The sequence below is a fragment of the Engystomops pustulosus genome, chromosome 3 (genome assembly GCF_040894005.1).
Source record: "Engystomops pustulosus chromosome 3, aEngPut4.maternal, whole genome shotgun sequence".
In the NCBI taxonomy this organism is placed as follows: Eukaryota; Metazoa; Chordata; class Amphibia; order Anura; family Leptodactylidae; genus Engystomops; species Engystomops pustulosus.
In genome coordinates this window covers 34,520,741-34,547,528 of record NC_092413.1, presented here as the reverse complement: position 1 = coordinate 34,547,528, position 26,788 = coordinate 34,520,741, and the positions used below count along the sequence as shown (strand labels likewise).

Genomic DNA, 26,788 nt, shown 5'->3' with positions numbered 1-26,788 from the left:
AAAACGTCTGTTGCATCACATGCGCTGCGCCTAACTAGACACAGTAAAACAAAATTACACAACATGCTAGCAAATAAAACCAAAAGGAATGGAAATAAACCTTGCAGTAAAAATGTTACGGCTCCTAGATTCATTTCCCAAGTCTGTTTAACGGAGACAGTACTTGCAAAATCGATTTAAAATTTCCCCAAATCTCAAATCAAGGCAAAACATAGGAAGTAAAATGTTTATATAAATTATATAAGAAAAGGAACAGTTATTCCTGGACCTAATCTTGGAGAGGAAACATAGCGAGGAGCTTGACCTGAACTATATTTCGATTTGATGCCCATTATTCTTTCCATCATCGAAATTTCAGACCACAATATTATATTTTACATGTGAACAGCTAAAAAAAAACCCCATTGTTGACAATTAAAATGCATTCTACAACGCTTTGCACGGCGGGCAACGGCAGCGCGCAGGAAGAGGAGGAGGGGGTGAGCGCTTCTCAACCCCGCCCCTCTCCATAGGATGTATGGCGCAGGGCGCCGTAATACGGGCACAGAGCAGTACGGTGTCGCCTGGTGCAGCACCGTACCGCTCCCATAGGGCACGGTGCGCCCATTGCCATCTATTAGGGACGTATATCGGCGGTATATAGGTCCCTCTTGCAGCAGCGTGAATGCAGCCTAAAAGGTCCTTTAGAAGCAACACCCGTACTGATATGCTACTCTCTGTTAATGTAATTATTTATTTTATTTTTTTTATTACCCAAAAAAATGTAAGTTGGGGGAAAAAAAAAAAGCAACACCCGACTACTCAGACCACATGAACATATATATCCATGTGCAGGTAACCCAAACAATATGGTCTAGATCAGGGGTACTAAACTTATGGTCATCAACCTCGTGGTTTCTGTAAAGGGGCCGGCTGTCATTTTATTACTGTATAAATGTATCTACGCAAGGCGTTTAGTCGTTACATTTATATAGTGTTACTTTTACAAATCAGCTCTTCATCTTCTGAATCACGCAAATATTGTAAAATTACAGATTATATAAAGATAAAGCTAAACTTATATTAACTTCTAAGGTAGAGCTGATAATATGTTCTAACATTTCTTTAAATGAAGCACTTAATTGGAGCTCCTGCTCCAGGACCCACAACAGCACATTTTAGCGAACGTGTGGTCTGTCCATAGCCATGCCACGCAAGTTACTGCCAATGGTGGGGGAGGTTGGTTGGGCATAAGGTGTTGAGATAAAGGAAGATTGATAAATGGTTAAAAGAATGGTGGAGAGAACGTTGTTGAGAGGAGAATGTTACTGACAGGGCGTAGTTGGAGGGTCCGACATAACAGGGGTACAGCTGTCAGTTGAGTGGAGAATGTTAAAGTTACGCAGTCTTGGAATATGAGTTTGATATCCCAATTTCAATAAATAAAACACTCTCAACAACATGTACCCAAAAGAAAGTGGGAACAGAACATGCTAGATTATTCCACCTGCAAAGAAATAATTGCCTGGGCAGGATCTAGAGCCACAACATTATGCAAAAATTGTTACAAGGAGGACTCCAATGACTTCCAGTTGGGTTCGTTAGGTTCCACTGAAGTGCGTTTGTCATTTTCACAGTGAAAACTGCTACTTTTACTATAGAAAACAATAGAATCTGAGGTTAAGTTCGTTCACCATCAGTTTAAGATGGAAAACCCTGGCAACAATTTTAAGATGGAAAACCCCTGAAGTCTTTGCTGCCTAAACTTCTAAACTTACAACAAAAGTATGCCTGGTAACTGCCTATAGTTCTGTTCCTCCGAAATGTTTAAAATAAAAAGGGTCATCCAATCAAGTTCTTGCTTCTGAGTTAAAGGGGCAGTGGATAATTCTTTCCTTTCACTTTAATGGTAAGTCCTGTGGATATGCCATAAACATTAAAAGGTGAAATCTCTCTTAAAAACGACCACCCCTTCATACACAGGATTCTTTCGGATTGAAGATTGGTGGCTTTGTGGTAGGAAGAGTAAACAGTAAGTGAAATTTTCTACTTTGAACTTGATGCTGAGCATAGGCATGAATAACATAACATACATATTTATAAGCACATGAATTTCCAAAGCAAGTTATGTAGCCTTGTTTTTTTGTCTTGCCAGATGGTTCCGTAAAACATTTTGCTGGTTGCAAAAAATATTGGAATGGAGATGAGTAAGGGACCTGCTATTGATGTTTACCACAAATCCAACTCCAACTGGAAAAAGGAATCAATGTTGCTCCTACACAACACACAAATCGCGAAACAGCTGGAAAGCGGTTTTCCAATAAAGCAACTTGGAAGATATTTGGCATTATTGTTTATACAGGAACTTAGAGAAATACAAACAAGCAATGCAATTACAAATCTAAAGATGTATTGCGTCAAAAGGATTATCATAGGTCTGTATTGTACCATAGGTTTGTACTATACCATAATTAATTTCTCATCTTTTGTTACAAAACATAATGTTGTTTGGGTTAATTTCATATCTCTCTATTGTGACCAAAGCACTAATTTATTAAAACATATTCAGAATACAATTAAATGTTAACATTATGGCTGCATGTTGCTGCCACTAGGAGGAGCTTAGGGACGTATTGGATATTGTTTAATCATTTAATTAAAAACTTACCAAGTTCCTAAAATCTAGAAAAAGGTCCATGTAATGTCTTAGCAAAGGCCTTTAAAATGCCCTTTTATTTGTGTTTACAACTGGGAATGAAAATTCCCAGTTGTAAATGTATTCATTCCTTTAACCGGTTAAGGACCGGGCCCTTTCCCGTTTTTTCATTTCCATTTTTCACTCCCCACCTTCAAAAATCTATAACTTTTTTATTTTTACACGTAAAAAGCTATGTGACGGCTCGTTTTTTGCGTAACAAATTGCACTTCATAGTGATCGCATTGAATATTCCATGCCATGTACTGGGAAGCAGGAAAAAAATTCCAAATGCAGTGAAAATGGTGAAAAAACGCATTTGTGTCGTATTCTTGTGGGCTTGGATATTACGGCTTTCACTTCACGCCACAAATGACGCTTCTAATTTATTCTTTGGGTCAGTACGATTACAGGGATACCAAATTTGTATAGGTTTTAGAATGTTTTCATACATTTACAAAAATTAAAACCTCATGAACAAAATTTTTTTTTTATTTTGCCGAATTCTTGTGCTTATAACTTTTCCATACTTCGTTGTATGGAGTTGAGGGTGGTGTCATCTTTTGCGACTTTTGATGATGTTTTCAATGATATTATTTTTAGGACTGTACGACCTTTTGATCACTTTTTATAGAATTTTTAATTGTTTTTTAAATGGCAAAAAAGTGCCAGTTTTGACTTTGGACGCGATTTTCCATTACGGGGTTAAACGCAGTGAAAAAACGCTATTATATTTTGATAGATCAGGCATTTTCGGACACGGCGATACCTAATGTGTATCAGTTCTAGGGAAAGGGGGTTATTTGAATTTTTAGGTTTTTTTATTATAGTTTTTTTTTTACTATTTTTCAGACTCCCTAGGGTACTTTAACCCTAGGTTGTCTGATCGATCCTACCATATACTGCCATACTACAGTATGGCAGTATATGGGGATTTTACTCCTCATACATTACAATGTGTTGATAGCACATTGTAATGAATGGGTTAACCCGAAGTAGCTTCGGGTCTTCGTGAGACCCGAAGCTACCATGGCGACGGATCGGGGAGCGGCGATCCTCGGAAAGAGGTGTTTGAAGCCACCGGCAGCTTTGCCGGCGGCGATCAGCAAGAAAACACCCGCGATCGGTGCCGCGAGCCCTCTCCATGCATCGGAATGCAACCGCCGCCGTGAACACACGGCGGGCAGTCGCGAACCGGTTAAAAGGAGAAATAGAGTGGTGCCATATATGGAGCATAAAGCCCAAAAGGTGAGATTAACTATGCAAAATACAGGAGAATTGTTAACTGGAGAGCTCCTTCACAGAGCTCACAGCCTGGTGAGCAGACATCATCGGGAAGAGGATGGACCTGGATAGGAGCACAAAGGTGGGGGCCAAGAGCTGAGCAGTCTGCAACATGTTGTTTTTTGAAAGGCACCCAAACCAAAGCCCAACCCGTGGGACTACACAGAGGATTCTGTCAGGGTGCAAGGTAAATTATAACACACAATTATATTGTAATGCAAATGCTTCAAGATAAAAAAAAGCAGAAAGACATATTTGCAATACATCTGTAATGGACTTCAAATTTATTAATAAAGTATAATCCTAATACCCACTGTATAAAATATACTATAAATAGGTACTAGTCACTGACCGAACAAGCCATATCTAAGTAAACCAACCTTCTCACTTGATTGTCTTCTTTTCTTTAATTGTATATAATCGGTTTCCACTTTTTCAGCCAGTTCCAGTTTTCGTTTGTTGCGCTTAAAAGCAGCTAGGCTCAACTCTAAAGAAATGAATGGGCATAGGATTATCCTTAAAATATAGGACACACAGAAGTAGACTAAGCACATTTGTATACATTATTTGTAAGTAGAGATATGAGCGGAGCTGAAGTTTGGATGTGCCCCACCTGACCCGGACATATTGCCGGATTGGCTGCTGAACCGCCAATCTTGCAAATTAACTCCCCTAGCAGAGGTTTCCGGGTTTCCCCTTGCCCATTCAAGGCCATGGCTAATAACTGGGTGGGAGTAATTTGACGGCTTGGCTGTTTGGCAGCCAATCCGGCAATATGTCTGGGTCGGGCAGGGCAAACTTTTGGTCCACTCCTCTATACTTGTAAATGAACTCCTACTAAAGTCTACTAATAAAGCTCTCATTTATTTCCTTTACAGCAATTCCCTGAATAAAAGAATCGATACAATAATAGGTTCAAAGGGGTTATCCAATTGAGTAGCACAACAGAAAAAAAAAATAACGAAAGAAATCGGGTATGTCTGCCGTTTTAGTTAGTTCTGCAATGTTGCCACTTCAAAAAGAGATTGTTGCAGGTGGGAATGGTTATGTCTAGCCAATCATTAGCCTGTATGTTAACCATCTCAGGGTATGCTCATACCTGCATTTAGCAGGTCTCCCTCTGTTTTTCCGCTATAAATAACAGGTGTCTATTGATAACAGATGTCAGTATAGGAGACAAAAGGGGATCAAAAGATTTTTAATTAACCATCTGCTTTTAGTTAATTAGTTTTGCACTTTAGAAGGGCTATCCTCACGTCCTATAGATCCACCTAATCTATCTTTATAGGTAGATATGTGGTGGTAGTTTCCCTTTAATTGCCAAGTAGGTAGGACCATTCTCTGGCAGATTTGCCAAATTCACACCACAAATGTTGTGTGGGCAGAGCCAACCATATACATACTGTTTATTTGACCTTAACAAGATACATTATATATAATTCACAACAGTGGACACTAGTCCTTTTATTGACTAATAAATACAACAATGATATAGACAACATATATATTTAGAAAAAAAAAAGTTAACCCTGTACTCTCAAAATTTGCAGCCTGCTATAATAATAATAAACAGAGCTATCTGTATCCACACGGACATTCATGATGAGGTCTGATGAGAATTATGCAAGGTTTGCTACGCCGGATTCCACGCATAGAATGTTCTACGGAAATATTTGTTTAACAATTATATTCTACAGCAGGAAATTAACAATTCTCTCTGTCTTTAGTATTAAGAGGGACGGAGACAAAACAAATGAGAAGGAACCGCAGATGAAAGCGAAATGTTACAAATATCGCTATGTTTGGCAGACATTTATCAAGATCGTGCGAAACAATGCAAAAGAACAGCATGATCCAAGATAATCGCTTTCAATTGCCTCAATGTAAATAGACAACAGATGAAGCCCATCTCCAATGCCATTTCTCTGCAAGGTCATGTCATTTATTTTATTATGAAGCAATGAGTACTTGTCGCCTTAAAAAAAAAAAATCTACCAGCATGATCCTGCAAAAAAAAAAAAAAAAGCATCACTTACATGTTCTGTTGTGTCCCTTCATTCTCATGTGCTCTTATTTATGGCATTGAGGCTTATTTGCATAATTTTTCAAACTCATTTTTCAGCACAACAGAGGCTCTGGTTGCAGATATAAAGCACCTTTGTAGTGCTTACTGCCCGCGCCACCCTCTTCTGGCCCAACCAGAGAGTCAGTGACATCACCTTCCACTCGGCCATTCCTTGGCATGTGTGTGTCTCTGCAGTGCCCAGCCCGCTGCTCCTCAATGCAGGTGCGCAAGTGAACCCAGAAACAGCTTCACTCTCACAGAATCTAGTCGCCGATCTCTTGAGCTCTCTTTAGAGACGTCTGATTATGCATGGGAGTTGCCGAGAACTGGGTGATATCAACGGCTCTCTGGCTGGGCTGGAGGAGGGAGGCGGCGGGTAAGAAGCCCTGAAAGGGGTGTGAATAATTGAGAGACTACGGAACCTGGAGGAGCTCCATTGACACCCACCAGAGCCCCTCCAGCTCATTTGCATAACTTTTAAACAAGTTTTTCATCAAAACAAAGCCCAAAAAAAGCTGAAGAAGATCACACGCAAAACAGGGGGCATAAAGTAACATGTAATTGACATTGGTTTATTTAAAAGAATTCTGCTGGTAGCTTTACTTTAGGAACAACCATACAAAAATGATCCACATATACGGTATTCCATTTTTAAAGCAGGCCAGCCAAACATATTGGTAGTAGGTTTGGAATGTAAGAAAATGGGAAAAAAAGACTGCTATCATTATTGCCCTGATAGAGGTTGGTTATGAGGTTTATTAGGTCTCCTTGGGCCAGGTGTATGGAACCTTTAAGGACACCCAAATACATTTTTCTGGATGGATTAAGGCTTCTTGGAAGTGGAGCACTGACACATATCTAAGAATGGCGATAGAAGCCCTATCTGTCAGGATACAGGCTTAAAATTCATGTGAGTTGCTGATCCCATTCATGAAATTGTCTTGTAGCCACTGTCCGAGCCAGAGGAAACACAAACACATACAACATGTGGGGCACAGCGCCATTTTTTTTTTTCCCAAAAGCTTTATTTGGTCTAATTAGTAAAACATACATGCATGTATTGTTTACATATACATTATTGAGACAGACATTAATAAAAGAAGCACCGATTTCTTATACATTTTCGACCTTTGTTCTATAACAAAGTCTCAGTATCGAACTGTAACATAACTGGACGCCACTAGTGTCCTTGAGACTTCACGTCTGCTTTAATCATGCTATGACAGTGTGTCATTTAGGCGGATAGTTACAGACATGGTAACAATTACAACTATGGTATAATCATTTATAATCGCAGGGGACATAAATACCTAATATGTGTATGTTTTCCTTCTTGCTGTTTTTAATATTGAAGGATGCAGTTGGGTTAGCTCGTGTGGGTATTATCCTCCCCCCTTCAGGTATTAATAATCAATAGTATCTATTTGCAAGGATCCCAGGGTCCCTTTCAAACTCTCAGTGTGGTATTTTAAAAAGTGATAAACCCTAGGCTGCTGGGGAGTCTGGGGTAAAGGGATATTTAATGGCTGGTTTTCTACTTTTAACAAGACCAAAGATAAGACGGGCACTACCAATATGAATTAGTCAAGGGGTGTTCTTGCATACTTGTATAAACCAAAAGAGAAACACAGTTGGATGCGTACACAGGACTATACACATTATAATAATTTTATTGAAAACATATATCAGACAATAACCACAGGACAACAAGAAATATGTGCCCTATACTCTCTATCCCAATCTGCAAAAATGGTAATAACAATGTAATTCATACATAATACATAGCAAAATATAGCTACAATGTACACAGACAAGTAATATATGCAGTTTAAAACAGAAGTAATCTGTAAAAAGAGCTCTATTGTAATCTTGCACGCAAGCCTAACAAGTGGAATAACCAGGCTGAATTCATATAGCCATATGCGGAAGGTAAGCAGGCATGGTCCGATAAGGAGGGAGAGAAGCAGATCCCACGCGTATCGTCACCTAACCAGCAACTTCCTCAGGGGTGAGTGATGAGATGGGGGTGCTGTCCTGAATATATATAGCCAAAACCACCCACCCCCAGATGAGACGCCATGGACGCGGCGTGTAAACGTTTAAACAGGTCTCATCAATAAAATTATTATCATATGTATAGTCCTGTGTACGCATCCAACTGTGTTTCTCTTTTGGTATTCTACTTTTATTTTGAGACAAAAAATGTTAATGCATCCAGTGTTGTGACATCATCCAGAAAATACTGTTGTAATTGACATCATGCACCAGACTTCAGGAAAACAGATTATTTATATCTCTGAATGCAAGTCAATTACAGCAACTACTACGGCATCCTGAGGTGGGGAGAGCTTGACTTTAATGCTGAGCTCTATGCCTTAGAGACTACATCCAACCAATTTACATCTCACATCAAAGTAGATTTTCTGGATGATTCACCTGTTTGACCAGATTTTGGTGGTGGTTTATTAGGTCATTTTCTGCCAACAGTTTTCCTTTAAATTGCCATTTTGGCACTTTAGGATAAATAAGTAGGCTTTGGGTTATAGTTTGGATACTTGATCTTGAAATGGTTTGTTTGACTAATGCCCGACAAGTTTGGAGAAGGAAGCTGTCTGGCATGGTTTCTCTCACCTTCACATAGATCGGAGCTGATTAAATTACCAAGACAACCCAGAGACAATGACAATGTTTATGGAAGAAAGCCAAGATGTTATTTGACAACATCTACCAGCACAATGAAGGTTTTTAACCAAACAAACTTACATGCGGGTGTGTTCCCCTCTGTCAGAATCCGTTTTGCCTTTAGATTCTTAAAGGGGTATTCTCGTCTGGGCATTCACATTCAGTTTGATAAATTTGCCATATATAAACATTTCTTCAATTAGATGTTATTAAAAAAATTGTTCCTGTGTGAAGATAATTTCTCATAAATGTAGTCATTTTGTCCCTTAGAAACCAGATGGCTTCCTCGGATACGGCCACCTCTGCCTGAGAGATTGCACAGATAAACAAAAAGGTTTTTGTATATGAAATGTCCGGGAGTTACTGCAGGTCCCACATCAGTCCTGTGGTAATGATCATTGAATCCAGGAGGTCAGGCAGGACTCTATGGCCCAAGTCTGGCCACCGCTGCCAGAGCGTGAAGTGGTCGTATCCGAGGAAGCCATCTCGTTTCTAAGGGACAACATGGCTATGTTTATAGGAAATTATCTTCACACAGGAACATTTTTTTTAATAACATCCAATTAAAGAAATGTTTATATATGGAAGATTAGTGAAACTGAATGTGAGTGCCCAGACGAGAATACCCCTTTAAGCCCTTTTTTTTTTTACGAAAAAAAAAAGTTTGATCAAAATATGCAAATGATCCTAAGGGACAATGACATCTATTAAGCCTGGAGCCCCACAGGCTCATTTGCATAATTTTTTAAACATTTAAAATCAAGAGCTTAAAAAGCTAAAAGAGCAGATCTTCCCAGAGGGAGCACACACCTGCATTTAAGTGTCCTTGATTTACAAACCTTAATCTTGGTTGTGGTTGTCCTTTAAGGATGAATGCAGCTTTTGATACTCTAACACTATGTGGTTCTTAGAAGGTTGGCTTCCATTACAACAAAATATTAAGGATGTTATATAGATCCTTCTTTGTGATCTGGAAAGTAAGGGTGCCCCTTCATACACAGACAGTTATAAGGCCCTGCCAAATAATGACTGCTTAAGCAGTAGTTGAACTAATGGGAATATGTTCCTGACAGGATAACAAAACCTTTGAAGAAAATGTTTTAGTTTTTTTCCTCTTCCTTCTTTCTCCTGCAGTGAGCAGTGTATCTTAAAAGCACACAGCAAAGAGATAAGGGGCAAAATAAGGACACAGGAACATTTTTCTTGAATAAAGTAAATTACAAAGTTTACTATTATCATTTGCATGGTTGATTTATGCAACTTTGTTAAACATTTTAAAAAAAAGGTTCTTAAATAAGAAGAAAAGAACACTCAATTGCCGCTTCAATAGTTGGCAGGACCAATGGAAATATTCTCTTATAATTAGCATTTATCTAAGCCTTGAAAAGATAGCGGTAAATGGTGTCTTAAAACACAAAGTACATTGCAACAGGGAGCCAGAATCATCTGGGGCACAACCACCACCTGCACAGCTTAAATATGCTATCGTCTATGGTGCCTCCAACATGGACAGACCATAACACTTTACTTCCAGGGAAAAGGCTCCATCCATCTACATATGTTCTGCATTTTAGACTACCGAACAGCAATGGCATCCTAAGCACATAGTTTTCATGCCTATATTTGAAGGAAGCCAGACAGTAATGCCTTAAATACACAGTTAATCCGTTTTCATTAAACCTCTGGGTCACCTTTACATTGAGTTTCCAAGGTTTTAGTTTGTTATAAAGATCTCCAGTTTCTTCGACATAACTCTACAAGCTACAATATTTATATACGAGGCCAGCAGCCATGTCCCCTGCTTAGTCCTGAGCGGTAGGACTCCCCACACAGGCCGAGACAGGGAGGCAGTACTATCTATGCCTATTCTGTATTCCCTGTGTAGCAAAGTAATGGCCACAAACAGAGATGACAGACTCTCTTTAGGGTGGCATGACCTTTTTTTAGCTACAAAAAACTAAGAAAACTATGCTTTCCAATATATTCGACTAGCACAAAAGTAGTTTTCCCTTTACATTATGGCAAACGACTGACAAATGCTACTGTACAGCCATACAGAGGCAAATTTTAGAGTTTATGTCAGGGACTTATGATCCAGTACTGTTAGTTCTTTGATTTAGGACTTTGAGAAATTCATTTATATTCCAATATTGCAGCTGAACTTGGAGAACTAGGGGAATGTCCTCACACTGCTTTTTCTTTGGACTCAAACTACTCACCAGCCACTTCCCCGTGATGCAATATCTAACCAGAAGCTGCTGCAGCTCTTACTCAGAGCAGAGGAAAAGGGTCTTGGCTGCATGCAGTGAAGAGATCCCAGATGACTTCGGCCCCCTATCGTATAAAAGTTCTCCTTCACATTTGGCACCAGCTACTCATATGTCCAGAGAGAGTCTTGTCTTTAAAAGATTAGCTTTATTGTATTAAAAACACAGATAAGATGCATTTGAAGTCCACACCAGACTTTTCATCAGTTTATATAGCATATACATGAATTATAACAAGGTAGGTTTAAATACACATCGGTCCGTGAGGCAAGAAAAGACACGTTACTTCTCATGTAAACACTTAGAATTATCCATTCATAAAATTTATATTATCTCGTCAATTTGTAGTTTTCAAAAATCTATGTAGTTCATAAGTTTTTCAAATGAGAATTGTTGATGATATGATGAAGAATGAGCTGACATGAGCGGAGAAGAGACTGATGGAGGGGGAGGGCAATGAGTGATGAGGAGGGAGGAGAAATTAAGGAGAAGACTACTTGTGCCATTTGGGACTCTTCACACACGGCTGGCAGGGAGCCAGGTAATGTTAAAGAAAAGATTAAAAAGCTGTGGAATTATTCAGATGCACCAAAAAGGCATATTTGAAATCAACACGTAAGGGGCTATTACAACCTGGCATCATGTAAAAATTACCCTCCTGATAACAGGTTCCCTTTAACATCTTAGTATATCTTCATTACAGTCACAAATCATACCCTTTTTTTGCATAATACCAAATAATTCAATTATTATAAATAAATAATGGTAGATAGAATCCCAAAACATAATGAACTCACTTGTAGCCATGATGTCTTGCGGGCAGGTTGGTATCCCATGATCTACAGACCATTTAAAAGCACCATCTCCAACTAAAAAGCTGAAATAAATAAAAAAAAAATTCTAATTATTTCTTGCCACAGCAGCCCTGTCCCATTCAAGGCAATACAAAATATACGGAGCTGTGCTGTGGTAAATCTACTTTTAAAAGGTAGATCAGGTGGTAGGAGGATCTATAGGCCGTGAGGATAGCCCTTTTAAGGGCTAATCCTGACGTCCCGCACTTTTTTGATAACTTTTATTATCAGAATACGTAAATTTTCTAAAGCTGCTACTGGGGCGTGGAGTAGCCCGTGCAGAAGCTACACGGCGCGGCTACTCCACGCCCCAGTAGCCTCTTTGTTCCTCTTACCCAGAATTTTTGGCACGCAGATCCTCATAGCTGCGCGCCCTCGTCCAACAAACCTGCTGTCTGCGCATGCGCAGAACAGCAGGCCGCGTCTGCGCAGCTCCGGCTTAGGCTATCCTCACGTCCTATAGATCCACCTTCCACCCGATGTACCTTTATAGGTAGATTCGTGGTGGTAGGTTCCCTTTAAACAATCATTATTGGGGGGTTCCTGTCGGGGATTGCCATGTACCAAAGATTAAGGCTTCACCAGTCCCTGGACATTTTGTTAGTCTCAATTTCAACATCTGCATGCTCAGAACGAAGATTGATGTAAGTGCAGTGTATCTGCCCTCTGTGTGCGCTATATAAAAAATTATTATCAGTAGAATTTTTGACAATTCTATTGTCTCATCAATACTGCAGGATGTGAAGCTGAATTGGATGGATGCATCAGATTCATAAACTATACTATATAGAATTTTCAGAGTAAGTACAGAGAATTACTAGTGCTCTGAAACATTGAGATAAGTGCCTTTTTCCTGGGGTCCTATTATAAAAGGCATCTCTAGACAGACTACAGCTGTTTTATACATAGCAGTCAACCAAGCGTGGTCCACCAGACACCCTCCTATCCAACATACATAAACATTGTGTATATTTATTCAGACCAAATCAAAGGGTAATTGGAGTATCTGAGACCTTGTGATTAAATTACTGCACTGTCGACCTATGTTAGCAATAAATCCCTCAATACTATATCTCATGTTAGTGGCATTTAGCGCTACAACTCAATTACTATCCATATTACAGCAAACTATAAAGTACCCAGTCTCAATCCCAGGCTTGTGTGCCTACAGGGCTGAAAGTTTTAGGTTTCCAAAGGTTAATCACTATATAAAAAGATCTGCAACTTCTCATATATGTTGTGTCAAATCTCTGCTCTTTACTGTTGTAAGTAAAAAGCTGTATTCTAACAAACCCGAAACTGGTAACACCCAGATATAACTGTAGTGGTGACAGGTCAAGTTCTGCCTTACTTTGGCCAGAGTGGTCCATGACTTCCGGACCATGCGCTGGACAGTTTTCATAGAACAAATACATTACTGAGGACAGGATTCAGACCATAATAGTGACATAATGCAAGGAGTCTCTTCTTCTGCACAAAACAGCAGCACCAAATCATCAATGTGCAAACTGGCCAGCATACAGCGCAGGATTGATGGACCAGTCCACGGTCACGTGGCTCTGGACTAGCAAAGATAAAAATTAGGTCTAAAAAGCTGGTCTTTACATCAGAAGAAATGTCGGCCAAACGCCTGTTTGCTCCTGGCTCTTATCTGAATGGGGATGGTGGAATATCCTGTAGTCAAACAACTTTGCGGGTAGTTCATCTTACAGAGAACAAAAGCATAAGGTGTTAATATTCATCTTCCACAACCTTCTGCAAGGCCAGCTGATAAACAGTTGTGTACTTCATAGGCACCAAACAATAGATTCAGGGTCTGTGCCCTGTGTGCCATGCATGTATAGTCCCTTCAAATGCTTATGATAACAATAAAAGCTACCGGAACCATATACACGGCAGGCATGGGAACTGTTCTGAGTTTTATGGCTTTTATGTGTATGAGCCAACAGTAATGGATATGTAGGTTTGATATCTGTTGGAACGAGAGTCCTATATTCAGTGGCAAAAACAGCTTGGAACCCTTTGTTAAGAACTTGTTCTCACCACCAAATGCACATCTCCCTTGCATTTTTTAATATCTTTACGAATAGCTTATCTGGGGATGGCCAATCAAATTTCCTATATCCAGGTGAAAGGTGGGATTGGTTCCTTCCTTTCATGTTGGCATGAATCCTGATGTTCTCTGAATAGGAGTGGGATTCACGATAGCGACTATGTTGTATGAATTAGGTAAATGTAGTGCCAATGTGACTGCTTCCCGAGTGTCAAATAATGGGGCACATTTACTTACCCGGTGCTGTCGCGATCCCCGATCCGGACAGTCCGACGAAGATGAAGTCTGCCGTGATTCACCTAGATCGTGCGCCCTAAATCCTGCATGCGTGGCTTCCCCGCTGAGGTCCGCCGGAATTCACCTTCTTCTTCCCGGTGTAAGTGAATGCATGTCTTGCGACACAAATTGAGATTGTCCGAATCCGTCGGATTTCCCAACAGCCTGCCCCCCGATTTGCGTGAAAGCCAGTGCCGATGCGCCAAAACCCGATTACGTGCGACAAAAAGCAATTCTAAATGCGGCGCACATCGGAAATCTATCATATTCCGATGATAGTGCGGACCGCGGACCCTTCGTAAATTAGCCCCAATGTGTTTTCAATAAACTGTTTTGCTATGCCATAAGATGCGTGTATTGATACTATTGGTTGTAAATTTTATAAGATCTAACAAATGTTTGATAAAAATAAAAAAAATGGGTGACATCTGCCCCTGTCCTCTTTGGTTCAAGTTCATTTAGATTCCAATTTTCGACAACAAACAATATAGATGGCAGATCAATATTCAAGTGTTTAACCGTGATGATAGAAGAAAAAACATGGTGACCCAACCTATGGCCCAAAGAAACGGCAAATCTATACATACTTTAGCTTATTAAGCCTCTATCACACGTCTTCTGCTTTAATCCTCGAAAAACGCATTCTGAATTAGGTTTGTTAGAGATTTATGATTCTGGGACATATTGCACAGCCAAGCATTTACTGAAGTTTACTCTGTGAGATTTTAACATCCCACAGTTATGTCTACTGGCATCTACAAGTTCAAAATGTTACTGAGCATAGCGAAAAGCTGAGGTCGTCTCTGAAAAAGATGTATTATCTGTTAAATATGCAGCGATCCAGGACATAGGGGGCTCAGTGACTGCTGACAGCATAGGTCAGTCATTGTACTGGCACAGTAATCCAAAGCTGGCACTCGTCTCCTCCCGGCGTGGACTCGTAGTGATGAAATGTAAGGCCAATACTGCCAATGTTTTTGGAAAGACACTGGCCTCTTCAGACACAAAACGTGCTGACACACGGATTCTGCATTTTATTTACTAATGATCTGTAGTTACTACTGAACTATTATTACTATTAAGAGACAGAGGCACTTTTGAGGGCATTTTTTAAGAAAGAAATACGTATTGTTTGCACACCTGGCATGGTCTGTGAATGTATTTGCAATGCCAAAAAAAAAAAAAAAAAAACAGTGAAGCAACCAGATTGGTTTTCATGTGCCATAATTATTTTCACAAAACTTCTACCCTGTCCTCGATGGTGCTCATTGGTGATATGGTCAAGATGGGTCATAGCACAGGGGTAAGCGTTTTAAGCCTTTAAGGATGCAGCACTTGTCAATTTTTGTATATTTTACTACCCCCCTTTAAAAGGCAGTGAGTTTTTATATCTTAATGTTCGTAACGTGCCAGTGTGCGGTCCTTTTTATAATATACAATACACTGGTACACTAAATGCAACACTATAGATCATATACAGGGCCATTTTTAGATAAAGTGGGGCCCTGGGCAAAACTGAAAGTGGTCCCCCAAAATAAATTTATGTCATGAATAGGCACATTCAGTAATTTAGCCCTGCACAATAATAGCACTTTGCCTTACCTTAGTACTGTTTGTAAACTACAATCTGTGATATGGGACTGTAGGAGCACATTATAGGAGATAGACAGATTATAGGTAGATTGAAGATAGAAGATAAATATGAGAGGTGATAAGATTCATAGATAGATGATAGATTTATAGATTCATAACTATAAAGTAGATTATAGATAGATAGCTATATAGATGAAAGAGAATAGATACATACAGTAGAAGAGAGACAGAAGATCAATTAATGGATAGATCGGAGTATATAAGGCTGGAAGGAGACGCAAGTCCATCAAGTCCAACCTTTAAGAATTAAATAAATGTTTTATCCCCATAACCCGTGATATTTTTTCTCTCCAGAAAGTCATCCAGGCCTCTCTTGAACATGTACATAGAGTCCGCCATAACAACCTCCTGCGGCAGAGAGTTCCATAGTCTCACTGCTCTTACAGTAAAGAACCTTTGTCTATGGTGATGGTAGAATCGCCTCTCCTCTAGGCGTAGAGGATGCCCCCTTGTCCTGGTCACAGGCCTAGGTATAAAAAGATCTTTGGAGAGATCCTTGTACTGTCCCGTTCAGGTATTTGTACATTGTAATGAGGTCTCCCCTCAGTCGTCTTTTTTCTAAACTGAATAATCCCAAATTTTGTAATCTGTCAGTGTATTCTAATCCTCCCATTCCCCTGATAATCCTGGTTGCTCTCCTCTGCACCTGTTCCAGCTCTATTATATCCTTTTATACACTGGTGCCCAAAACTGTACACAATATTCCATGTGTGGTCTGACCAGGGATTTGTAAAAGGGCAAAACTATATCCTTATCATGAGAATCTATTCCTCTCTTGATACATCCCATAATTTTATTTGCTTTAGCAGCAGCCGCCTGGCTCTGGTCACTAAAATTAAGTTTACCAATACCCCCAAGTCCTTTTCAGCTCCAGTTTTACTAAGTTGTGCCACCCCATGTGTAAAAATGGGACGTCAGAAAGGCGCTGGTCATCAGGGGTAAAAGGTTTCCTTTTATTCAGAGATATTTTGGACAACGCGTTTCACACTCCTACAAGTGCTTCCTCAGGTCTAGGCTTGTGCTGGAGGGGTGCTGGAGTGGTGCAATGACAGCAGCTGTACTGAAGGGTTTGTCAACCCATGGGATCTCCATAACGAGAGAAAAAAATTAACAGTACAGGTTCTTTAGGTTGTTTTTATATTGAATTTGTATGCAAGTTGGGAAAATGTATATTCAACATATTCTATATTCTACAGTCAACAATTTTTTGTCCCTCCGACAACTGGATTTTCAAAATGTTTTGCTGTCATGGGAATAAGGATTATCAATAAAGCTTCATTAGACACCTTACAGCTGATCTAATGAATATCCAGAGAGCCTCGCCAGAGGTCACAGTGGGGAGAGGAGTCCATCTGTAACTAGGGGTGGTCTGTAAGTTGGGTGTCCTTGTAACCTGTATATGCTTTTGCATTAAAATATTTAAACACATTCCATACACTCTGGTCAGGGAAGAAACTAAACTCCTTATGGAGATTTTGCCCTTTCATGCCACTTTTATAGTTTTGTCTGGGATGTATGTTGATTGCCTCTCATCTAGCCAGATCAGTTCCCTATACTGTCCCGACGAGAAGCAAGCACTTTGAAAAAAAAACACGTCAACGGTTGGGAATCTGTGCCTTTTAGAAAAGACCTACTGGTTTGGCTGTTATCCCGCATCGTATAACTAGGCTTCTAGTAAGCCATGCATTGATGTAAAGGGGGGGTTGCCTTTTGAGGAGAGTTTGATTCAATAGGTACTGAATTGATTTTAGAACGTGGTAGTGTTCATGCTGCAAACTTTTTCAGTGCCAAAATATGACCTTGTTAAAATGATGTACGAATTTGTGGGTCATACACAGATGCGCCCGTGAATTCAAGATAAAAAACTTCTGTTAGTAGAGAATTTCTTCTAAGCCCCAATATAGTGATGACAATTTCCTAATATTGTTTTCTCAATCCCCCAGATGTCAGAACAGTCATTATACATTGTGGGTTATACGAGATAAATATGACATTTACCTAAAAAAAAAAAAAAAAAAAAGGAGATAGATGGAAAAAATGAGAATACATGTGAGCAAACCATCCATTATAACTAAACCTAAAGAGGTGGATATATAACAATGTGCCGATCCATGTTTTGTTCATTTTATTTTGGAACAATCTGACTTTTTGGGTTCCATTGTAAGAATATTAAATATCAAGCAGTATTTTACAAAGTAAAAAGAGCTATGTTTTCCCTGGCCACCTCGTAGAGAGACTGTGCTGATAGTTTTATGTATAAAGGAAAGGTTAATGCAAAACTCTTACTATAAACCGATTGCAACGGGTTTCTCGGAACGCTTTGCTGATTGCTAAGAAATTCTCTGCTCGTGTTTTTTGTTCTGGCAGTTGTTCTGAATTGGGCAACAGATCAGAAGCATCAGAATGATATCATGTGCTTTCCAATACTTTGTCTTTTGATTGCAGTCCTGATCAAAGCAGAGAAGGTATTGTAACATTAAAATTATTTGGTAAAGTATATTGGGTAATAAGGGAAAGGAAAAAAATATATATAAAACTCTGACAAAACAGTTTAATTTAGGAGCAAACTTACATTTCAAGAAAGAAATGCGGTCAGCGCACAAGAGGATTAATTGGCTAATATCTTCAATGTCAGTGCATGCAATCCCTAAACACTAAAGTCATCTGTTTGAAGAAATCCCTGTTCACCACTACAAAAGGAAAGAACCGAAGCGCAAGCCAAATGCTGTTAAAAAACAGCGCAGAGGATTCTTTGCTAAAATAGTATCATTTGTTTTTAAGTTGGATTGACTCTTGTTGCCCAAAGCAGAACAGACAAATTAAATTAGTAATGTCAAAACTATCCATATAAAGTGCAAGAGACAGGGTAATTAATACTTCTGATAACCGGGGAACAAGATGTTCCCGGGATGAAAAGAGCAGATCACACATTTGCTACTTCCACAAAACTAAGTGGAAATGACGGAATAACTTGTTATTCATTGGCCTTACAAACATCAAAATAAGGAATTGCCGTTTGATTTTTAATTAAAAAAATACCAAAAAATATCTGCAGTTTTTGAATTAGGAAAAAAAAACAACGCCCACAAATAGAATTTGAAACTTTTGTTATTGTTTTGTTCCAGTGTCACAATGACCGTTTCACCAATGCTGCGTCAACACTTTTGCTCTTGCAATCTTACATGAACAGGGAAAAAAGAAAGTAAGACAATAGTGAAGCTGAAAAGTGAAATGAGCTTCCAGCAATGATATAAACACTGTGCCTCTCCTAGGCATCATGGGGCTACAGGGGGGCAGGTATGCGTAAGAACAGGAATAGCCCCTCACAGACGTATTTTATTTACTTGTTATGCTATTCTGAGCCATTGAAAAAAATACAAACCTGAAAAATATCTTAAATAGACATCTATGGCATATCATGTAGCCCTGTATGTTTTATGCATACATTCAGTGTATACGCAAAGAAATCTCTCTGCGTATATATGCTGAAAGTATCCATATATGGCCTAAGCTCAGTGTTTACTTTCAGTCCTGCATATTTTCCCATCCTGCTTCATCCCACTGAGCGCCATATATGCTCAGTGGAGGCCATAATAGACTAAGAGGGATGGATACAAAGTATAGATTTCACACCCAGCGTCAACAGAGCGTAAGCTCTGGAAGGTCCCCAAGGACAGTGACATCTCCTGGAGATACCCTGAACATTGGCACTTGCCTCCACTGTGTGTCAGTCACTGCATTGGCTGCCAATCACCTTCCACATTCAAATTAATCACCCTCATCCACAAAGCTCTGCACAGTGCTGCACGTTCCTAACTCTCTTCTCCTTTCTCAGTGCATTGCTCAGCCCGTGCTCTTCGGTCTACAAGTGATCGAAGATTACTTTCTTCCCGAAAGGGGTTGGCTACCTTGATGTTAAATAATTTTAATTGTGACCATAGCATTTATATAAAGATATCCCCCTCCCCCTGTGCCACTCACCCCATCTCCTCTTCTTCTAACTCCTGTATCCCCTTACTGGTGTCTGAGTAGGTGGGGTGAACCAGGCGCCATCTTCTTTGAAAGCTCACAGCAGAAGACAGGCTACTTTGAGGGCGCAGCCACAGGATGTGAGGAACATCACAAGTTCCTCCAGAAAGGAATCCACATGATGTATCAGTAGAAAGGAGGACTAAAAAGAGATATGAACGTAGCCTAAGGCACCCGACGTATACGTTTAGCGTATACATTGACAATTAGTGACAGATGGCGGCATAGTTGTTGTGTACGTCTGGCCACTATGCCTCCTGCACATCAAAAAAACTGCAGGATGGAAAGACGGAGCAAGCTACGTCTTTTCATCCTGCAGCTCGGCAGGAGGGAGGACGCGGTGATGCCGATGAACGGTGTGTCCCAAAAAGATGTGCTGTACACACCTCCCCCTGGGGGGGGTCCCCAGGTGACGTATCCCACTGTATAGGCATACAGTGGGATACGGGGATACGTCTGTGCCATATGTTGTAAGGAAACGTCAGAAGCAAAGTAAGGCAAATAAATGAGGTGTAAACCTAGCCTTACTCTCACAGAGGTCAATCAGATAAGTTGTCAATCACACCTTGTTTGTTGCTTGTGTACCTCCCTCTCACTTCTATTCTAGTTATAAAAATAGAACAACTCTACACTTTTCACATTGGGGATGCGGAGAGCAAGAAGCAGCATTGCAACTTCATTTTGGAGATATATCTGTGTCACCAGATCTAATCCTGTGAAGATGGCCTCAAGGTCTTTTGTAATAAAAATTCTTAAAACAGTACGAATGGATTATGGCATGACTCCAGTAGTAGTTATGAAATAAGTATGCAAATCATTATATGTAATCTGGGGAACCATTGAAAGAATTTATTATTATTACTATATGTCACAATGCGGTTACCTTTCTTTGCAGTGAACATCCCTTTGAAACCCCATAGACTCAAGCGTATAATTACCAAGGTGGGATTCTGCCAGCAGAGAGTTTTCCCTTTTGTCCTTCAAACAGTAACTTGTTTGCTGCCAGAACTGGATTTTTGATTCCTAAAAAAGAATAATACATCAAAATCTAACACATTATCATATATTTAACACACAGATATAGATAATATATATAAAATATATACATATATACACACATTTTATACATCATTTATTTTAGAACTAAATATTGAATTTATCACATGTGGTAAGTTTCATGTTTTATTCCTTTTACCAACACAAACTCAAATGGAGCCAAAAGCAAAAGGTGAACCAATTCAAATGGGGCCTACAAAATAAATTCAATTTATTAAGGATTAGAAGGTTCAGCCATGTTTTCATTTCCTGATTATTCTCACTGACATCATATATGTAGATCTCTTCCAGCCCCTAGGACCATGTGCATGAACTCAATTATGTTCACATTGGGAGAAAAGAGCGGTGTAAACTGTTTTGTCCGATTCCAGCTGACCTTATACATGAAACTTGCTCAACAAAGCCGACATGGGGTGAAATTCATTTAAGTTGAAGCTTGTAAAACACCAAAAAAGTGTGATGAGGATTACACCTATTTCAAGGAAACCTCCATTACTTTGATCGTAAAGGATTGATTTAAAACCCTTACAATGCACTTTTTAAAGCGAAAGCATGTTTTACCCCACATAACTACTAACCCCCTCTGGTAGGGTATGAAATGGCCTTCTAGAATTCCCCCTTTTATGTGAAATCTCACAGGTTTACCTATTAAAAAAAATCTCCCCCAGAGTCCGGTAAATATGACACGAGTCAAGTTTAGTGGTTGCAGGATTAGTGTCACTTCAGAAGCCACCATCTTTGGTTCTATACTACCCAGAAACATGCATTTTATGCCATATTAAAGATACGAATCCCATCCTTCATAATGTAAAATGCATGGCTACAGAACCAGAGATACGGGGAGTTAGACATATTTGAAAAGTTGCAGATCAATATCCAGTTGCCTATTTTTTAACTGCCAGTATGTCCACATATGTAGATCACAGAACCAAAAGCCTGATGTGATCTGAAAGATGAGATTCTTATCTATAATACGACACCAGTTTGTTTCTAAGTATTATAGAACCAAAGAAAGGGGCATCTTAAGCGAGAATACCCCTGCAACCTCTGAACTTGACTCATCTCACGTGATAATGAGAGGAGTCATATTTGCCTGACTTTGGAGATGATTTTTTATAGGTAAATAGGAGAGATTTGACATAAGAAAGATTTCAAGAAAGGATATGAGGACATTTAGGGGACTAGTGGTTTAATTGAGTAAAACCCAGTTCTCTTTAAGAGCTATATAAAAATGTTACAACAAATAAAGTCTTTTCATGATGTTCATACAGTTTCCAATTATGTATCAATTCTTTGTTTTTTTAAGATTTCTGCTTGCTGTCATCCAATAAAATTCAAGAGGTATTGTGGGAACTGTAAAGTGACTGTAGCAATTAAATTGCAGCAAGTAGCAAATAGTCCGATGTGACAATGAAACGACAGAAAAAGGACGTAACAACAATGAAACATTCCCACACATGTTACTACTGAAGGGAGCCTTCCAGCAGTTTTGCCCATAAAAAGCTACAAACAATAATCAGTAGAAGCTACCTATTGTAAGTAGCAGGACTGTGAAAAACACATTTATATTCTAGGACTGCACTCTTTGGTGCACTGGTGTGTGACATCTCTTCAATATACTTCTGCATAGCTCCTCCCTCTGCTTTATAAGCTTCTGCAAAAATCCTACTGCAGTTATGGAGTTGTGCTGTGTGCAGTAGAGAGATCTTACACATCAGTGCACCAGAGTGCTCCAGAGTCCTGTTTTATCAAAATAACCAAAAGGGGGTTTTCCACTCTTTTACGCAAGTTGTCCATGTGCCTTTACTACCTTAATAATAATCCCTGAATGTACATCACGTGATTCAGCAGTCCTGATACTTACATATGTGCTGTCTGCAAACTCTCCATGATTCTACATATACATGTCAGAGATCTACTGAATGGGAGGAGCTGTAGCAAGAGATTATGACTCATCCTGCCCACCCCCATCCTTCCTGTGCTGTCAGTAAAGATGGACAGTGAGAGGAAAGCACAGTGACAGATGCCATTTGGACGGGTTTGAGAAGTGAGAGAGGAAGCTGCTTATAGATGCAGAAGGCAGCATGCAGAGAACAGGGAAAAGCTGAAGCTCTAAAAGGAGGCAAAAGAACAGGTACAAATACATGCAGAGACATGTCTAATGGTAGAAATGTATTAAAAAGTGGTCAACCCCTTAAGGCATGGCTCCTTAATTGATAGTCTAGCCCATGTCAATTTTTGTGATGTCACAAGCAGTCAGTCACGCCCCTGTGAGTAACCATTTGGTACATCGTAGTGACGTCACAAGTAAGTTTCAGTTAGATATGGTGCTGGGATTTTATGGTCTAGGGAATGCTAATTGGCTATTGTGACCTATAATGGTTTCATACAGGTTATTTTTTCCACTTTACTTCTGTGACATCACACCTGGGACAACAGTAGCCTATCTGGCAGAAAGACACATGTCACATCACCATAATGAGGTGAACCGTTTTTAAAAGAAATCATTTTTTTAAAAATAATCTACAATATGAAAAAAAATATTTGTATAGTGCTTGTAGTGTCAAAATGAAAACTTGAATCAAGTTTTTGCCGATTGATGGGAGCCACCGAAACCACCTCATCAATAACTAGATTGGGAATGTCCCAATACCATCAGAATGGCAGGTCAAGCAGGCGCAATGGCCTCCAAACATTGCTTTATGGGAACTCTCCATATAGTAGTCATACAGACCCCTTAATGATAACAAACCAACCCCCTATCCTGTGGAAAAGTGTATCAATTCCAGTCTCTTTTACAGTTTTATAGGTTACTTTTCAGGATGATCTAAAGAAATAAAACAAAGACCATACCACTTAAAGATCCCACTGCTCCAAAACTTAAAGACTTTCCATCCATGATACTGGCGTCACATTCGATTTCACCGAGTAGATTCAGATTTGAACCCATTCCAGCATTTGTGAAAGGGGAGTCCTAAAGAACAAGAGGCAAACAACAAGGTTTATTGTGAGCCCAAAATAAAGTTGAAAAACGGAGAAGCACCCGTTGGTTTATATTCATTTCAAAGGGTTGCCAAATGAAAGTAAATAAAGGGCAAAGGCACTTTACAGTTTCGTTAATGACCAGTGGGTCACAGTGGGCCACAGCCTATGACTGTATAAAAATATTCAAATTGAGCTGGAGGCGCTCCATCCTACGTCACTGGAGTGTCTCTGGGCTCCGCCACCTTATAATGTATGTATGCCCCCTCTGTATTTATTGCAACCTGGTCCCACCTGCCTATTGCGACGTCTGCTGAGCATATTTTATAAAACCTTATTTCGGTAATCTGTCTGTTCCCTTGATATACAAAAAGGGATGTTATCCCCTAGACAAAAGGAAGAGCAAGTTTGGGACATCTATCATCAGTAAATCTGATGGTTGATGTCCTTTAATTCCAGGCCGTGATTGGCTGAAGTGGAACATCCAGAGATCCTAATAAAAGTGGGCCATCACAAATTCCTCCACAGTGGTCTATTCACAGGTCCTCCCCATAATAGCGAGTCATTCACAGATACTCCCCATCGGTGTGTCACCCACAGATTTTCCCCCATATTACAGTTTGTCATCTACAAATCACCTGACAATACCCCCATACTCTGCGATCACTGGAAAAATTGTCTTGTGTGCAACCGATTCCAGTCTCAAAAATGGTTTCGGGACCCCTTGTCTACATTATATAATGACCCGCACTGTATGGTCTATAATCACACATACCTCCAACTCCACCAGAGCAGCAGTGACTGCATCTGTGGCAAGATCCCCAGCTTGTAGTTTTTCAATGGCCTAAAAGTGAAGAAAATATTGGATGTGAAGTACACCAACCAATGAATGGTCTACATTGATAGGGGCGCTAGTTACGACTATACCTTCTACACACCTGTTAAAAACATAAAATAGCAGGACATTTCACGGTAGGTGGATTATGATTTGGACACACAATTTGCGGCCCAATCACGGTCCCCATAGACGTCAATGGCACCTGGTCTAAGTGCGGCGAGTACATGTTGTCTCACCACACCATGACCAAGTACGGCAAAATATAGGGCATGCCATTTATTTTGTTGTATTACGCCACCGACTGCTTGGCTTTCAATGTAGAGGGAAAGGGTGAGGAACACTCATCCCTCGTCTCTCTCCTGCACACAGCTGGATACTTGGGCAAACAGATGGTGCTGCCGACAGCCCATTTCCACCCTCTAACTGTACAATAAACTTTGCCAAGGTCACAGAGAATGCCCACAATATTTTCCCCTATAGGTTATTGAATCATCTCTAGTCTACAGTTGTAAAGGAACATGTTGCTGCTGTTAAGCAAAATGGCTAGGATGGCTAGCAAAAATGGCTGACTCAATCTAATGTATAAAAATCTGAAACAAAACAACATAAAAATCAAACAGATGTTTTAAAAGCTGGTTTAAATTAGCAAGAAAAAATAAATAAATCTTTGATACACTCCCAGTTTTTTTTTACTATTTATTTCCAAATACAGTTGATGACTTATCTAAATGTCATCCAAATACGGGGAGGAGTGTTGCCATCAATATGGAACCACCTGCTGAGTTTAATTTTTCTTTATATTTTGTGTATACAGAAATCAAACAGAAAAAGCATTTTTTCCTTGAATAAAAAATATGACATTTGGGAAACATTTGGAAAAGCTAAGAATTGCATGCATGACTTGAGATTTATGCACGTCTGGCATGTTAACATCTTGATTTTTAGAGCTGTGATCCATCTTTAAGTTATCACAAAAATTGGTAAGGATGAAGATGAAGCGTGCCACTGCACGAAGGTCAAGCTCCTCGCACGTTTAAGAGCAAGAACAGGAAATATTGCCTTTACAAAAGAAGGGGCGGTGTAATAAAAAGCCGGTCCTCGTTACAAAATCCTTCCCCAGCTCCATATAAATATTCTCCTGAACGTCTCCCGTGCCATATCTGTCTCCTCATTTGCCAAGTTTACTTTTTTTAGCTGGCTTCTCGAACAAGGGAGAAATTCAGACACTGCACCGCTCCAGCGCAAGCCAGCAGTAATCATTTCCCCTAAAATTACATTTTTGACCATGGGCTTTAGGTATTCATCTCAAGTCAAAGGATGCATTTTTTCCTGAGCCAAGTACAGACTAATGAAAATGCAGGTTATGTAATAAAGATGCTGTTGTCAGACAAAAAATGCAGTGGAAAGTGGCCCTGGCCGGTGCGCTCAAAGACTCATTCCTTACAGAGATGAAACCGCATACTTCTCTGGTGTGTAACGCATTGGCATGTGCGTGCAATCGGAATTACAAAGAGTAAGTGAATTACACACATATACGGAAAAAAGTATGCATTTTTTGTACACATGACAACCTTATTTCCTCTCCTGCCATGTGAAAAGACAGAACAAACTAATGTAACAATTGCTTGTATGTAAAAACAGAAACAAAAAAAAAAAAAATAGGGTCAAAAGAACACAAATAAAAACCATTCGGACCACCTAAGCTGATAGGAATTTTTAAAGTGAATGCTAATTTTAGGCAACTGGTATTGACTGTGACCCTTTATGAACCATGAAGAGGAGAGTAATAAATAGGTTCCCCATGCAACACCAATACACCCGAAACTTGAGCTCAGTCTTTCCCATACAGAAACAAGGATGAAATCCTACCTTTTTGCAAGCTCTTTTACAAACATGTTTATATTCCTTAGCTTTCGATTCAGAGTGATATCCTGCACCTACACATTAGAAAAAAAAAATGGACATTTGTAATGTGTCTCCATCATACAGTCTATATTTAAGCTGCAAAATCCAACCAGTTTAGAAGGGCAAATCAAAAATTCAGAGATGGTCCTATTCAAGCCCATGTTTGCGGC

General features: G+C 39.6%; 1 protein-coding gene across 2 annotated transcripts in view; it reads right to left on the bottom strand.

The window, feature by feature from the left end:
- Positions 1 to 26,788, bottom strand: part of TASP1 (taspase 1) — a 96,414-nt gene that overhangs the window by 60,911 nt on the left and 8,715 nt on the right. For both annotated transcript variants that reach the window (XM_072140449.1, XM_072140448.1), the window contains 6 exons: positions 26,583 to 26,650; positions 24,651 to 24,719; positions 23,747 to 23,867; positions 20,776 to 20,860; positions 11,770 to 11,849; positions 4,339 to 4,445 (listed from right to left, as the gene is read on the bottom strand). In XM_072140449.1, the coding sequence (XP_071996550.1) occupies positions 4,339 to 4,445; positions 11,770 to 11,849; positions 20,776 to 20,860; positions 23,747 to 23,867; positions 24,651 to 24,719; positions 26,583 to 26,650 (530 nt within the window). The remainder of the gene's footprint in view (positions 1 to 4,338; positions 4,446 to 11,769; positions 11,850 to 20,775; positions 20,861 to 23,746; positions 23,868 to 24,650; positions 24,720 to 26,582; positions 26,651 to 26,788) is intronic.